The sequence below is a fragment of the Chelmon rostratus genome, chromosome 1 (assembly GCF_017976325.1).
Source record: "Chelmon rostratus isolate fCheRos1 chromosome 1, fCheRos1.pri, whole genome shotgun sequence".
Taxonomy (NCBI): domain Eukaryota; kingdom Metazoa; phylum Chordata; class Actinopteri; order Chaetodontiformes; family Chaetodontidae; genus Chelmon; species Chelmon rostratus.
In genome coordinates, this window is record NC_055658.1 from 1,953,707 (window position 1) to 1,970,820 (window position 17,114).

Below are 17,114 nucleotides of genomic sequence, written 5' to 3' on the forward strand. Positions count from 1 at the left end.
TCACCTTATATGTCTCTGTAGAAACAATTAAGTTGTTCAGTTTTTTCAATCGCTCTAATGGGAGCTTTCCAACGTCTGACAAAATAAACTGATGATGTTATCAGAGTTATTGTAGCAGAACGCCTGCATTGTGAATTGGAGGTGTGGAATTCAAAATACATGAGCATTTACCAGCCAGCACAGGTCTAATGGAGGACGCTACTGAGAACAAACAAGAACTAATAGTCAGGATATTTTGCAGTTGCTTTAATTTCCACAGGCATTCCAGAGAGAGTGTTCCAGAGGCTTGCTGCTCTCACAGAAAAGACTGTCAAATGGGACAATACAGTTGGCAACTGCCCTTTTATTCCTGGAGGTGCTGTCCATGAGGTTGACAGAGTGGCTACAGGAGGAGGTGCCATTCCATGTAGAATTTTAAACATTAGACATGAGTCTACAGATAAGGTTTGTCACAGAGTACTTCAAGTGTTTGTTTATAGCATGAGTTTTTTGGCTGTCATATGGAAACTCCAGTTTGAGACAGGCTTGTGAGGCAGTAAGGTGTGAGAGAATCATTGCATGTATGTACAATTAGCAGCATTGAAGCTCTGCAGGGCAGACACAGGATCATGCAGATGATGCAAAACTGCATCACTACTGGAAGGAATGATGTGAAATGTAGTACAGATATCCAGACTGCCAAGACATGAATCCTCACCAACAGGTCAAAAATATCACTTATTCAGTGAACTATTAATCATTTATTTTTTAACTTTTATTTAACCATGTAAGTCCCAATGAGATCACAAAATCAATTTTTCAAGGGAGCCCTGGCCAAGAAGACCACACTACTGTGTTTCACACATGCATGCAAACATTAAGAACAAACGGAGAACAAACAGAAAACATACAGTATTAACTCACACCATCACATCTTCATATCTACAAAATAAATTGGCACCGATTTTGTTACAGATGTTTCCAAACGATGAATACCGATGATGAATATGGTCATCTCCTGACTTCTCCTCAAGCACCACCATCAGTTTGACATTCATGGTTCAGAGAGTTACTGCTGGATTCTGGTGTAGAAAATGATGTTTTTCGTGAACATTGATAATTCCCTGACTTGATTTCTCTTGCCATTATCCAATCAAAATTTCATTTTATCCAAACTGGGTCCACTCATCTCTGGTTTGGTCCCAGCTCCTCCTGTCCCCATGTTGAAGAATCCTCCTTGGGCAGTTGCTCCTGATGGACAGGCTACTGCCTTGCATGGCAGCTCCTTTGCCATCGGTGTGTGAGTGGGTGAACGAGAGGCCAACTGCAAAGCGCTTTGTCCCTTAAGGTGGAAAAGCACTATATATGTGTAGTACACCCATCATTTCATTATTATTATTATTATTATTATTATTGTTATTATTATTATTATTATACAATGTACTGCATACTTTTAATACCTGGCATATAATGCAAGCATGCAGTGCAAATAACAAGAACATGATCATGAGTCATCTTTCCATTGTGATTTAAGGTGTCGCCAAAGAGACATTAAAGATGACTGCAACTGATCTCTATCACACACAATGGACGCAGCCTCTATTCTCCAGCTCCACTGTATCTTGTCCACTGGTGCCATTCTCTAGTCCATTAGGATCTGATTTCCACCATGGAAACATCACTCAGAGCCCATTCTCTGGCTCCACGTCTGTAATGTAACATCTCTGCCAGCTTGCCCGGAGCAATCATCCATCCCTTCATCCAACCACCCCACCATCCCTTCATCTCTGCATGCAGCTGTACTGGCAGCTCCACCCACAGCAAGCCAGAAACCATGATCTAATGTTTATATAGGAACGCCTGCGGCCCTGGCTGTGGAAGGGGGGTTTGACCAATGCAGGGATTTTAAGGCCAGTAACAATACCAACAGTTTTACTTTAGTTGGTGTATAATGTACAGTGGCTGTGTAAGATTAACAGTTGGAGTGGGCTTTTTTCTTAGGGAATATAGACATTCTTGCTCTGAAGCTGCCAGCAACTGAACTTTAGTGTTGCTAGTATCTCTAATGCTACAACCAGTGGAATTTGAAACTTGATGACTTTGGTGAGCCGTTGAGTCTTTTAGGTATTTTTTTTTTTTCTAGGTATTAGGTATTTCATCTCAGCTTTGCAGAAACAATTTGCCACTTGCCGCTCACTCTGCTCTGCAGACTGTGCTGTTTTAAAGAAAAACTATGGTTTATTACAACTTGTTCAACACTGGCCATCTTGGGCATATTTTTAGTCATGTAAGTCTCTCTCTTAACAAATCTCTGTGACTACAGTTGTATGGTATCATAACTGATAACAAGAGCTATGGATATAAGACTCAGGTCCCTTTAAAGGATGGGGAGGGACAAAATCCTCAGTCTTTGTCCCATGTAGACAAATGTAATGAAGTATCTATATTGTGGATTCTCTTATTTTATTTGTGGAGTTTAAGTGTCTGGTTGTGTGCTTGTGTACATGTGTAGTCTGATCTGGATGCTTCAGTAGAACCAGTTCAATAGAAAACTGGCAGGATAATTGCGGTATAGCTAACATATCACAACTGGATGAAAAAGCTGGTTCCATCCAACAGCTGATTTTCAATCAGGGGGCAGTATGAGCAGCACACATCTGAAAAACTATTCATATGTCTCACTGCAGCACTAAATCCACTAACCCATCACTGACCAGGATATGAAAATGAAACACATTACATATAGGAAACACATCTCACAGGGCCAGACGCCCAGAAAAATAACTTTTCGAAGTGTGTCTGCTTTTTTAAAATGTATTTTCCCTTTTCTCTCTGCTCCATTCATAAGTGTAGATTACTAAATTCTGCTGAGCCAGGAGGAGACGTGATGGAGCGTTTTCTGCTTCTCCTCCCCGTCCCGTCACTGTTTATACACCGGCCTTGTATATTCATTTGGCAGAGGAATTGGCAAGGAAGAGGGAAGAGGTTTCCCACTGGGCTGCCTAGTGACCGGCTAGCAGTGTGTGTCGGGGGGGTTCTGGTAGAAGGGAACTGATTAGGCTCTGCAAGAGTGGAAATTAGTGCTTCACTCTGGAACATTTTGCTGCTGCTTGAGTGAAAAACCTCATATCTACATCGATTTCAACTTTCCAGGAACTGAGAAAAATAGCTTTGTTCCTCCCGTCTTCGCTGAGTGCGTTCTGATACTTCAGTGACAAAGTAGGGTGTTTGTCAGTGTCAAGTGTTCACGAAGACTGAATGAGGCCATTACAAAAATGATTCATGTAAGCATTAACTGACCTGCCACTGCTATGGTTATGGTACGTTTAGGTAGCTAAAACACTTGGTTATGTTTAAAGAGAGAATGCAATCATGGCTAAACAGGGAACGATCTCGTTAAGGAAATATTCAGATAGATCATAATCATAATTTTTTTTAAATAGGTTATGGTTAGAAAATTCCTCCAAGCGTGGTGGAAATCTGAAAGACTGCAATCATAGCAAGAAGGGGAAGATCACAATCATGCTTCTAAAAAAGTTGGTTAGAAAAGAAGGTTATGAATAATGGCTAAAAACCCGATGATCAATATCGTGATAAAAATGCAAAGATTGCAATCATAAACACAAAGGGCAAGGTTGGGGAATTATCATGATCACCGCAGTAAGTTCTGTTTAGTTTAGGCTAGATTAGATTAGATTAGACTGTATTGATCTCACAATGGAGAAATTCACTCTTACAGAAGCAGAAAGTTTGTGATCGTGGATAAAAAGGGAAATGGTCACGATTTTTAAAAATGTAGCTAAAGATAGGGAAGGCTAGCAAGTAGCAAACTAAAAACTCTGATCGTAGTTAAAAAGGAGAAAATTGCGATTGTGGTTAAAAAACTGAAAATGTAATGCAATTAGGATTAAAAAACACCACTTGATTAAGTTGGAGAAAGGTCACGGCAATGTTTAAAAGAAACCAACATTGGCCTCTTGTCAAATTCATACTCTCTGGTGACCCAAAAATTGAAGCTGGCTATCTCCCAGGTCGGTTTTGCATTGTGTTGTAACATCATGCGACTTCCTCCCTTGTTTCTTAGAGATCACGGTCATTATTTGTGCCTTATTTGGGCTAAAATAAGCCAATTTGGACTTGTGGGTTTTTCACATGACACCAGGGGTTGATCAGCTATTGACTGAATATGAGAGGAGAAGGAGAGGGAGGGAGGCAAAGACAAAGAGCTGAGTTGTGGCTGGATGTGGCTGGCTGTTGAGGGGAAAGAGGAGGAGGGTGAGCGGTGCGCTGTGGTGCATTGTGGGCCGGCGGCTCCAGCTGCCCTGCCGCTGTGCTGCTTGGCTCACCCAGCGTCTGGCAGGCAGCCAATCACAGCGCAGGAAAGCAGTGCCACTTCAGTTCAGTGTGTCAGAGCGAACAGGGGAGGGAAGAGGGGAGAGAGGGAGGAGACACCGACATGTAAGGAAGACGAGAGGAGGGTGCACGGAGAAAGAAAGGGGGGAGGCATGGAAGAAGCAGATGGAGGGGATGGAAAAAGGAGGAGGCAGAAGGAGAAAAGGGAGGGAGAGGCAGACAGTGTTAAATCCATACCTGCAGATCCCAGCATATAGTCTGCACCATTTCTATAGCTTCAAACACTTCAGAGCAGACTGCCTGTCTGCAAGTCGAATGTGGAATGAAAATCTTTTCCTTTCAACACTAGCATCCAGGAGTATATGAAACACACACACACACACACACACACACACACACACAAAGAGAAAACATGCACACTGATGACCTCACATCCAACTTCAGTTACCTTTACCTCTCCAGCTGTCAAAGAATTTGTTGAAATTTCCTGTTTTCACTTTCTGTCATCCATTATGTGCCTGAATTCTGTGCAGAACAGACATGTACCAATTATGTTCTTAATGTAAAGACAATTTCATCCCACTGAAGACATCCTCAGTGACAGATCCCATCTTTCAACTCAGCGGGTTTTGTTTGTTTGTTTTGCAGTGTGTGGATTAGTGGTGGGAAGTTAAATGCTAAAACACAAATGATTCCCCTGATTAGAACAAAGATCACCTCACTCCACTGATTGTGTCCAGTGCTGTAAAACCCTGTAAGGAAGGAAGTTGTGTTAAAATGCACCACAACCAAAACTAATATGTCCCATTTTCCTTTGTCTAACCTTGAATCTGGATCGGGTTACAGTCTCTGGCTTACACGCAAACACACACACACTCTCACACACATACCTCAATTTTCTCCCTCTAACCTGCTACAAACCAATAGCTCATCTTTTTCATCGCCACAAAAGAAACATGTTTGCAACACAAACTGAAAAAAGTGTGTGTGTGTGTGTGTGTGTGTGTGTGCTATATGCCAGCCGGTCCTTAAACCACACGAGTGCACTGCATCCTTCCATCTCCATCTGTGTCTGCTCCCTGCTGTTCTTCCTCTCTGTCTGTTACACAGCGCAGTATGTGCCACCCACCTCTGATATAATGGAGGTTCCTGTTTTTTACTCCAGCTTCAGGAAATGCAGTTTGTAACTCACTGAAACCTTCCTCGGCTGGGTTTCATTTGGGGTCTTTTAATGTCCTAGGGTAGGATTATGCCTGAGGCTTTTCTGCTCTGACAAGAATACTGGGAAATGTTTTTTATTGCCATGTATTGATATCCTCCAAACGATGAAAATATAGATAGAACCCTTAAGGTCTTGGTATGCTTCAAACAAACAAGTTTGTATGAACTGTCACCTGTCTAATGACTGAATGTCCTCACTCAAAGGCAGGATGAAAACCTGTGATTGTGCACTCATTCAGCACATCAGTGCCTCCCTGATCTCCCCATGACCTCTGATTTCCTTTAAGATGGAATAAAATAATTCTTTATGAATCCCACAGCAGGAACATTTGCAGTGTTACAGCAAAAAAGAGGAGAGTGCATCAATTAAAAAACAAGATAATGATAAATAATGAAGCAATATAACAAGTAATATAGTGATGCATATAGGAAATAGTGATATTGCACAGTTTAGAAAACACTGACACTGAAAGAGTGGATTTGTCAGTTTGGGTGTGTGTGGTCTACTGGGAGCAGTGTTGATTATAGTCTGACAGCAGCAGGAAGGACCTGCAGCATCTCTCCTTCACAAGCTGCAGGTGAGGCAGCTGCCCAGTGCCGTCAGAGTGTCCCGTGTGGGGTGGGACATGTTCTCCATCAGCGATGATAGCTTAGCCATCGTCTTCCTTTCTCCCAACACCTCCACTGGGTGGAGGGGGCATCCCAGGACAGAGGTGGTCTTCTTAACCTGTTAATTCGCCGCCGCCTCAGCAGACCACTCCATAAAAGATGGCCGATGCCACCAACGAGTTAAAAAAGGTCGTCAAGAGTGTCCCCCTGCACTCCAAGACCTGAGCGTCCTCAGCAGACGGTCTGCTCTGGCCTTTCTTACACAGTACATTTGTACCACCAGTTCTTTGGTTTTCCCTGCATTGATCTTAAAGTGGTTCTGCTGACACCAGTCCACAAATCCCTGAGTCAGTTCTCTGTTCTCTTGAATACTGCAGTTGAACCAGACACTATATAACCTGTAGATGTTGCAGGAGGCCTTTTTAGTATGCATGTATGTGCATGAGGTCAGAGTGTGACGGAGCAGTGTGCAGACAGGCTACTCTGTATCCTGTGACCTGCTGTTTACCGTGACCCAGTGTCTGCATCTTCAGCCCTGCAGCTACACACAGTGACTGTCAGAGCCATCACTAAGCCCTGTCTGCCTCCGTCGCTCTCTGGGTTAGAGCAGGCTAAGCTTTTCTTCCTCTCATTAAAAGGCATACGGGTAATCGCCTCTAAGCAGCTGGCTAACGCCTAATACCGAACAACAAATATCAGCAACGATGCAGCAATCAGCGTCCGTCTAGGCTTAAGGAAGAGCAGTGGGACACTGTGGGCCTGTGCAATACCACAACAAAACAAGGCTCTTGATTCAGTTCAGCAGAACTATATTTCGTCAGGCCCTGTGAACGCAAATAAACAGTAGAGAGGTGTAGATAACCTCAGCCGCGAGAAGTGTGGCTTTTGTTTATTTCTACAGACACAGAGTAAAGGATTCAGTCCAGTGGAGAGCTCTAGATGTTTCTGCACTGGTGTGATTTCTGGAGTGTTAAATATATCAGGCCCAGAAGCAGCCAACAGCAATACATCTGGCTAGCGTAGTCTGGCTAGATATCATCACTAGATAATCATCTGATTATACACTTAATGGACAGAATATTATGGAGAGATTTGGTAAAATAACAAGACAGTAAAAGAAACGCCTGATAAATCCTAAAACCGCACTTTTGCTGGCCATTGAAAGTCTCTGTAAAATTATTATTTTATATTATATTTATTATAATAGCATTATGATAGCTTTGAGCTTGTCAACCCCCACTTTATAGCCAAAAGCAAGCCTCTGCTCTGACAAACAAATGAACTTTCAGTGGTCTTCAGCGGTTCCAAACAGGATAGTTTTATTTCTTCTTTGGTGGAACAGGTCACTGGACATGTGCAACCATGCAACATCTTTTGCCAAAGGGTCAAAAGACATAGCTTTGAGGTTTGGGAAAGGAACCAGTGAAAGCATTTGACCTTTTTTGTTAAAAACAAACAAAAAGTCAAACTGCTTAATGGATCGGCATGTTTCAAATTGTTGACTCAAGTAAAAGTGAAAAGAGAATGTAGATTTAAATCAGGAAATATCTGATCAAGGAATAAGCAGACAATCATCACTCTGCACCAATTCATTGCTGAAAACAGAAATTCTCTCCATGAGTCAAAGTCTTTTGTGGTGTTTGTCTATTTGTCGTGCAGCATTTAAGAAAGTACAGGAAACACGTTCAATGCATAGAATGAATAGTTTTAGGATTGCTGGGAATGGGGAGGGGATGGTAATGGGGAGCTGATGTGTCAAATATTAACAAGAGGGTCCCATCCCATCACCTCCTCTGGTTCCTGAGCAGTTCCTCATTAGCATTGGCATTGTGCTCCAGGAGTGAGGTGACAAAGCAAAGTGCTTCTGGTCTCAACGGTTTTGAATAGGCTGCAAATCCCCTTTGTGTCGGCCATCCCCCTCCACCTCCACCATCCTCCTGCCTCTCCCAGTCTATGGTCATCGACAAAGGCCACCAACCCATCACCCTGCAATGTTCTTAGCATTTAGGCTTCATAATACCACACTACACCGAGGAAAAAGGGCAGATCATATGCAAACTGCCTGTAGCTATTGTCACCAAGACTGCAGTGCTGGATCTGAGCTGGATTCAATTCCTTTTTCAAACATTATTGCGTGTTGCCACTGTATCATAAATGTTTAAAAAGCACTGTAGGTATACGACACTCTCAGAAGACTTAGGTGATCCCAAAGTAACATGATAACATTTTAACCTCACCTTTGAGTACTGCTGACACACAAGAATACTTGAGTCCAGGGGAAATTAAAACAACCATGTTGTTGCTGTGTGAAAAACTTCATCTCTCTTATTTATTTTAGGTAGTACTTGATCCTTCAGCTTGTCTAAACAAGTCAGAATTAAATCTGGAGTCAGTATGGGACCACATGCAAGTCCCAATGGGAGAAAATCATCTTTCAAAGACATTTTAAATACATTTTTTTAAAATAAACAATAAACCTGAAGGGTGCAACTGAAATCAGTCTGTTTTTTTCTTTATTCTTTACATTTACACCCTCCATTTCTGTTATTCACAAAATATTGCACATATGTGGTTTAATTCTTCTCATCAAGTGAGCCAATATTCTTTTTCATATCCTTTATGTTCTGTGTTAGCATGTTTGTTTGTATCGTAGTAATACACTGTTGTGAGTGTAAGAATGGTCTCTTTTTTGTTGAAATTTGACAAATTGGTGATTTGTGAATATTGTAAAAGAGCAGCTTGTATCTTTCTTATCCAATCCAATCCATCTTTAATTATAAAGCACAGTTTAAATAAACTCAAGGTTTCCAAAGTGCTGTACATAAAAAAATAGGCAGTAAAAACAGACAATAAAAATAGAAACATACTACATAAAGGGTAAAATACCTGTGCACATAAAATAAACAATTTAAGAGGTGATAAAAGCCAAGGAAAAGAGGTGCATCTTAAGAAGGCAGCAGCATGTGGCCACTGTGGGCCACACACTACTCTGACATACATTAGTACAGTAATAATATGCAATATTTCTGAACACACTGTATTCCAGTGCCAAACAAGTTTCAGACAGAACAGATGGTACCTGGAAGAAAAACCAGATTGACAGATTATATGTCCCATAACTATGCCTATTGATTGATTGTTCATCTCAGCCTACTGTTAATATCCATTGCTGTAACTTCCCTCTGTACGTGGCAGAACATACTGTATATTAGAACATCTTAAAGAACTGACTGAATGAAGAGCAAACAGACAGACAGGGAGGGAGAGACAAAGACAGACACTGACAACAAAGAGTCGGGCGTGCCTTCAGATGCAGCCACGCCCAGTTACCGCCGGTTCCACCAATCAGCTCGCAGATATGCAAATGACCTCGCAGCACCGCATCGTCCCTGCCCAGGTGGTGACGTCACCTGCACATCTCTGTCTGGCTCTGCTGCAAGGACTCAGACAGAAGCAACAGAGGACCTAAGGGAAGCCAGCCGGGGAGGGGCTTTTTGTCAGGAAGGAATATTATTACTATCCCCACCGCCGGCTCTGGAATAAACACGCTTTTTCTTCGCTGTCTTTCCGTGAAACAGCACAGCCCGGATCGGCTCGGACCGGGACATCCTGTTTCTATCGGGAAAACAAAGGGGGTGGATGCTTTTTTGTAGCTCCTTGCACTGTTTTTCTTTCCCCCCTCAGCCGCACTGATTTATTTGCACTGACCAGTTGTCTCTGAAAACCGGGTGCGGTGCCTCTCCCCTCCTCCTCCCCTCTCCTTTCTTTCTCCCCAGATCACTCCTTCTTTACCCTCCTTCCTTTTTTTTTGCCTTTTATCCGATCCCGCAACGCTGCAAAGTCGCAAAGATGCCCAGCTCGCTCTTCGCAGAGAGCAGCGTTCAGGGGGATGCACTGGACGACCAGAGAGCCCTGCAGATCGCCCTGGATCAGCTCTCCCTGCTCGGCTTGGACAACGACGAGAACCCTCTGTACGACAACAACCAGGAGCCCCGGAAAAAGAGCGTCAACATGACCGAATGCGTCCCGGTTCCCAGCTCCGAGCATGTGGCCGAGATTGTGGGCAGACAGGGTGTGTGTTTCAGTGTTTCTACACATTTCAGCTTCATGTTATTCTACATGTGTTCATGTTGTGCAGCTGTGCAGTACAGGGACGGCCGTGCACCCAAACACTTCAGGTATGAACTCGTCCCGAGATATTGTGTGTGGGAGGAACGAAATGCCAGCACACACTCAGATACTGCATGTATTGTGTTTACACAGTCTTACTTGTCTGCACAACCGCTTTGTCAGAGCTACTTTTAATATCTAAATATGTCGGCTAAACGTATATAGAGAAGCCGAACGGGGATTCGGCATTTCTACAATCCACCAAGCAGTAATCCATTCAATAAAACGTGAACTTAGTTACTGTCTCGCCAGTTAGTCATACATTGCTCCTCTATTAATGCACAGTACTGGGCTGCACAAACCAAGTCAAGAAGTTGACAATTACGTGAAAAAAGTGTCGATTGTGATGATTCTGTGTGTCGGATTTGAAGAGTTCCTCGTACCAACTCTGATAAGATGATAAGTCATATTATTTTGTGCATGCTTGTGTAGGCAAGTAAAGGCACATTAAATTACCTGAATTTTGAATGGAGTTTTGTTGAAAGAGACCGACACGTACCGGAGCTCGGTGAACTCCCTGCGTCTAAATGAAATTAAAAGACACTTGATGTGCAGCAATGACCGCTGACATAACAGGTTAGTTTAATCATTATCTGGTAAATTAGGACATGTAGGTCACAGAGCTGTGAGCCCGGAGGGGACGCTGGCGCTCACTGACCCCAGATGTGTGTCTTGCTTTGTTCACTAACGGCCTGCAGATCGATTGTGATTATGATGATGAGCCGGGCGGGATCAAATTAGGACAACGGTCGTGATCTTACCATGGCACAGGCAGCAGACGCCCATAGCGGCAGAGAGCTCGCTAACAGTCCTCCAGCTGTAGGGCTGCAGGGCGGTGCTGGTGCCTGGTTACATATGCGGAATCTTTTCCCCTCCCTGCAACACTGCTGCTGCTGCTACTGCTGCTGCTGCTGTTGTTCCTAGAAAAACAAAGTAACTGTAAGGACCCACTAACTCCCAGCCTCCACCTTAAAGCGACAGTGGGGCATTTGTGAAGTGCATGTATTTAGATGACCCTCTCCACCACCCAGCCTCCTCTGTAAGGTTAGACGGTATATGGAATGAATTAATATGGATTAACCATGATCTCTGGGATTATTTTAAAACCTCATACAAGAGACCCTATCCTCATTTAACCTACATCAGTTTGATAGTAACTCATTATGCTTGATTGATGTCAAACGCTTGAATTAGTTGTGTATGCTGACTTTAGGTGGTTTTGCCCTCCTCTAGGTCCCTGGTTACATCACCCCATCCCACTCAGCTGGCTTTGCTCTGCTAATTATGTCATTCTTCTGTGACTGTTTCCTCAGCTGGTCCCATTTTTGATCATGAAGCGATGTGTGTATGTGCTTGAGGGTGTTTGAATCCAACTTAATGCACCAGCACCAGACTAAGAAGCAATTAAGTAGCCTTTCCCCTCTTCCCACAATGCAGTTAGTATAGAATAAGAATGAAGTCTAAGAACAGCTGATTTAGATATCAGCTATATTTTAGTCAGTGAAACATGGATTTCAATGGATCCAGCAGTGAGTTTTCTTTTGTGAGTTATTTCTGTCCTGCTGCATGTTCATGGTCGTGCAGCATGTGGTTTGACTATGTTCATCTCCAAAAGGGTGGCTTCACCCGATTTCTGAAGCCGCTGGCCTTTTGAGAGGCAACAATAAACATCCAGCAGCTGTTTTGAATAGTTCATGAGTAATAGTTTAACACATGATATATTCCAAGTTTTTGTTTTTGTGAAACCTGCCCTCACTCTCACCTTTTGCTTCCATGTTTCAGGTTGCAAGATCAAAGCGCTGCGAGCAAAGACAAACACCTACATCAAGACCCCGGTTCGAGGTGAAGAGCCTGTTTTTGTGGTGACGGGCAGGAGGGAGGATGTGGCCATGGCCAGGAGGGAGATCATCTCTGCTGCCGAGCACTTCTCCATGATCCGGGCCTCCAGGAACAAAAACACCAGCCTGAATGGGAGTGGCACCCCAGTCCCTGGACCACCTAACCTGCCCGGACAGACCACCATTCAGGTGCGGGTGCCTTACCGTGTGGTTGGGCTGGTTGTAGGCCCCAAGGGTGCCACCATCAAGCGCATCCAGCAGCAGACGCACACCTACATTGTGACACCCAGCCGAGACAAAGAGCCGGTGTTCGAGGTGACAGGGATGCCAGAGAATGTGGACCGAGCGCGTGAAGAGATTGAAGCCCACATCGCCATGAGGACTGGGGGCCTAATTGAACTCCAGGACGAAAATGACTTCCACGCAAACGGGACAGATGTGGGTTTTGATCTGCACGGACACGCCACCCTGTGGTCCAAGCCCAGTGCTGGCATGACCCCCGCCTCAGTGCGTAAACCTTTCTCCAACTACCGCAACGACTCATCCTCCTCCCTGGGCAGCGCCTCCACAGACTCCTACTTTGGTAACAACAGCTCACGTATGGCCGACTACAGCCCTCCCAGCCCCGCGCTCAGTTACACCACCACGAACAACAATGGCAACAACAATAACAACAACATCAACGTCAACACCAACGGCAACGGGTTTGTTTACGGAAGTGAGGTAATTTCGCCTGACTGCACTGATCTGACTTTTGACTCATCGCCAGGGTTTGACCCCACGCCAGCCCCGCCAGGCCTCCTGTGGTCCCAGTACGATAGTCGCATGACACCCTCCTCCACTGGAGGCAGCTCCCCCACCTCCACCACAGCCATGTTCTCCACCAACACCTCCACTAATGCTAATGGGATAGTGGTGAGTCAGAGAAGGGGTAACGGTTGTACGCCCCAGCCCAGACTGTCACCTCCTCTCCACAGCCACACTGGAGGCCCCACTGAGCACCCTTTAGCCAGGAGGGTGCGCAGTGACCCAGGTGGAGGCCCGCTCAGTTTCAATGGTTACTCCAGCACTATTGCCTCCCTGCCGGGCCCTCACCTCCCCGGGGTTCCATGTGACTCCTCAGCCTCGTCGTCGTCGTCCTCTTCCTCCTCCTCCACCTCATCCGGCACCAGCCGGAAAGGCAGCCGCGACTGTTCGGTGTGCTTTGAGAGCGAGGTCATCGCTGCCCTGGTCCCCTGTGGGCACAACCTCTTCTGTATGGAATGTGCCAATCGAATCTGTGAGAGGAGCGAGCCCAAATGCCCCGTCTGCCACACCGGCGTCACTCAGGCTATACGTATATTTTCATAAGAAGTGTAACACTCTGGCAGTCTCATCAGCGAGACTGGCTACAATAGCAACAACAGACTCTTCATACTGCTTTAATGGGATCACCCAATCATCAGTTTGGAAAGTGTACATAGATATACAGTACATTTGTATGTAAGAGGCTGCAGTATCCTGAAAAGGGACAGACACCCTCTTTGGGCTCTGTTGTAGTTGTTTATAATATACTGTAGCTTTGGGAAATATTTTCAACATCTAAGTGCATGTTTTAAATATTACAGCATAGTAATCAATAGTTCTAGTAAATTGTACCCTATATTTATGAAGTGAAGAGGCACAGCGGGGTCAGGGCGGAGGTACGTGGGTCAAACTGTAGACTGCTAGCAGGCTGAGCCTTCCAGTTTTGCCAATCGAATGTAGTAAGAGGGGAGGCCATGGCTGGGAAACGTGGAGGGCTTCCAGCCAAATGGGACTATTGACTTACAAACATACTGCAGCTTGAGGTCAGAAACCATGTGAGGGAGAGCAACAACATATCCTACATGTATAGAATAATTTCCACAAGTTGAAAGTTTTAAATGACATTAATACAGATTGAAGTATTTTATTCTTTTTTGACTTGAAAGATTATATTTCTTATTGCAAAGATGTTTACAGATATTTTAATTTAAGTTCAGTGAACTTTTTGTAGCTGGGTTGAAATATTGTTTATTTTTTAGTATGGCCTTATGGCATTGATCACTGTATTATTTTAATATCACACGACTGTGGGAGGAAATCCAAGTCCACAAAATGTGTATTGCATTTGACAGTATTCTGTTGGGATGGAGTTTTTATAGGTTCAGCAAAAAATGTCTTTTAAATCTGCTTCACCCAGCATATTTTTTATTCAGTAATATAAAGCATATTTTATTCTATATTATTATGAAACATTGAAATGTACAAAACTTAGTAAGTTGAACACAAAGAAACCGTTTATGCTTTCTAAAATTTGTATGAATTAGATTCCAGTGGGAATTACAGGCTTCTGTTGCACCACTATAGTTTTAGTATTTCTATTTTAATACATTTGTTTACCACTTGTTTATGTATATGTAGGTGAAGTTACTTGAGCGTAAATGTACTTTATTGAGCAAAGTTTAAGAACAAAGTATATTTTATTTTATGATAAAGGGCCTTTAACCTCATGGTCAAATACTAATATTATATTTGCTGAGACAAGATTTGAAAATGTATCAAGAGTTTTATTTTTCTGACATTTAAAGTTATACATGATAAAAAGTAAAACTTAAGTAATGGTGCTACTTCATGTTTTTTTAAGTATTTCTATATAAGTCCAATAAAAAATGGTACATTCAGGAGGTGTCTGCTTCTCGTGTTCTTCCTGACCTGTCGTGTTGTGTTCTGCTGGAGCTCAGAGCAGACAGAAGTGAGCGAGCAGGGGGGCTGTTGGGGATTGTTAGTAGTTTTCTTAACATTTAACCCCTCTCTGCTTCCTGATGTAAGCTTGGAGGTGGCAGGATTATCACGGTGGCCTAATTATTGAGTGTAGGCGGTTGCGGCCAGACAGAGGGGGACTTGGCCTGCCTTACCACTAATTAGAAGTGTGAACCTATTCTTATGCAGCCTGGTACAAAGACCATAATCAGGTTCTCCTGGGTAGTAATGGACCAATGAAACGGTTAATCAAAAAACTGGGTGTTTAGTAATGTGATGTTTGATTACTATAACGTCAGTCACTGACAAACAAGACATTTCAAGATGTCAGCTCAGGCCCTGGGAACTGATGAGCATTTTTTAACACTTCATTTCATAGACTAAACGATGAATTGATCTGTTGAAAAAAGCAATCAGCAGATTAATCGGTAATGAAAATTCTTGTAATGAGCAGTCCCAGCGTGTGCTCAAAGCTGGCAGCAAGTGTTTGATCAGATTCTTAGTGTTGCTTACTTGGATCAGGTACTTACTTCTATTTTAATGCTCTACTGTAATTAAGGTTGGTTGTTTTAAAGCAGCATTAAATTTCATTTTAGAAACTTGGCTTATTTTGCTACGTTCAAAAAGCTTTAAGAAAATTGCATTTCAGAAGAAAATTATTTTGGCGAGGCTGGATTATGAAACATGCAAAGCAGGCAAAGTCCCCGTAGTTTCTGTGTGGATATGTCTTTGTGGTAAATTGTGGGAATATTAGCTTGGCAATGTGCACCGCTAAAGCACAAACTCAAATGCTAATTTGAAGGTGATTTTAATGAATAATGAATTTTCACTTGACAGTAGAAAATAGAGAAACACAGCAAATCCTCACAATTTAGAAGCTGGACTGAAGGAATGTTTTACACTGTTCATTGAAAGTCTCTCTCTCTGTCTCTCTAACTGTAGTATAAAAACTGAACACAATAGGCCTCAAACCTGTGATATGGTCAGTACTGACCTTCAAAATCCATACTGATTGATCCTTTACGGATATATAGAATATAAAAGTAATGACTCCTGCATTCCAAAGGTATTTGAAAGTCATTAGTCAAAATCTGCATCTAGGTCACCTGTGCACACCCTGATTAGATTGTAACTGCAATCTGCTGGATGTGTCAAAAGCTAACTGTGTGTGTGTGTGTGTGAAAACTAACATCACTTAACATACTCCTCTGTCCGTCATAACAGAACAGTTCCTGCTCTTTGCTTGTTCCTCCCCTCCCCATCTCCCTCTCTGTGCTGAAGCGCAGCCTCATGTCATGTGGTTCTGTTGGAAACACTGACGTTTAAACACATGCTTTGCTGCAAGATAGTAAATGTGGAGAGAGCCGGCTCTAATGATAACTTTAAAATGGAAACATCCAGCGCAGGCCCACAGAAACTGGCCCTATAAACCATATTATTAGGAAGCAACCTTACCACCGCGGAAAAGAGCTGACAAGCGTTTTTAGCTGAATGCACAACATATGGAGTTCACATAATGCTTCTCCTGGCCAAAGATTCCCTCAAAGAAAGCTGCTTCTCCTGGCCAAGGGAAGAAATGTATAACATACAGTACAGACCTGACTCACATTACTCACAGTCATTATGTAGCTTTTTTTTTTCGTACATTTGCTTCAGTTTTTCTGACCTCTTAGGCTCATTTAATATTTTTTCATAAAAGTACTTTACTACCACACATTTTAAGATATGCACTACAGATTATTGGAGCAGTTTTCTATCAGAGAACTTGTGTGATGAGAATAACCTGCATGAAATCTGAATTGAATCTAAAAAAAAGTCTCCTGTGACTTAGAAGATCTTCGTCTTCTTTTCCGCTCTTGCTAATGAGTCAGTAAAACCTTGAAGTAACGCTTGCCACAAACCACACGTCATCAGTGCATATCAGAGCCAGCACTCCACCACACTAAGAGGCTTCGCTGTGTTGTCTTACAGAGGTTTTCCCTCTTCTGTCTCTCTGAAATGCTGACAAATGATGCAGCTGTGCTGTACTTAGGTCGTAAATTAAAATGCGTATCTACTGCTGTCCAAGATTGCCAAGATAAAACTGGGGCATCAGGGTAACACCCCTAGTAGAGTGTGTGCCCCATGTACCAAGGCTGAGTCCCAGGTTTGATTCAGACCAACAGCCCTTTGCTCTCTCCC

General features: G+C 43.2%; 1 protein-coding gene across 1 annotated transcript; it reads left to right on the forward strand.

Annotated features, from left to right (window-relative positions):
- The first annotated feature begins 9,668 nt into the window (after window positions 1-9,668).
- mex3b (mex-3 RNA binding family member B) lies at window positions 9,669-14,855 on the forward strand. The gene is made up of 2 exons (XM_041938718.1): window positions 9,669-10,234; window positions 12,115-14,855. The coding sequence occupies exons 1-2, from the start codon at window positions 10,012-10,014 to the stop codon at window positions 13,518-13,520; spliced, it is 1,629 nt and encodes a 542-aa protein (XP_041794652.1). The 5' UTR covers window positions 9,669-10,011; the 3' UTR covers window positions 13,521-14,855.
- The last annotated feature ends 2,259 nt before the right edge of the window (window positions 14,856-17,114 follow it).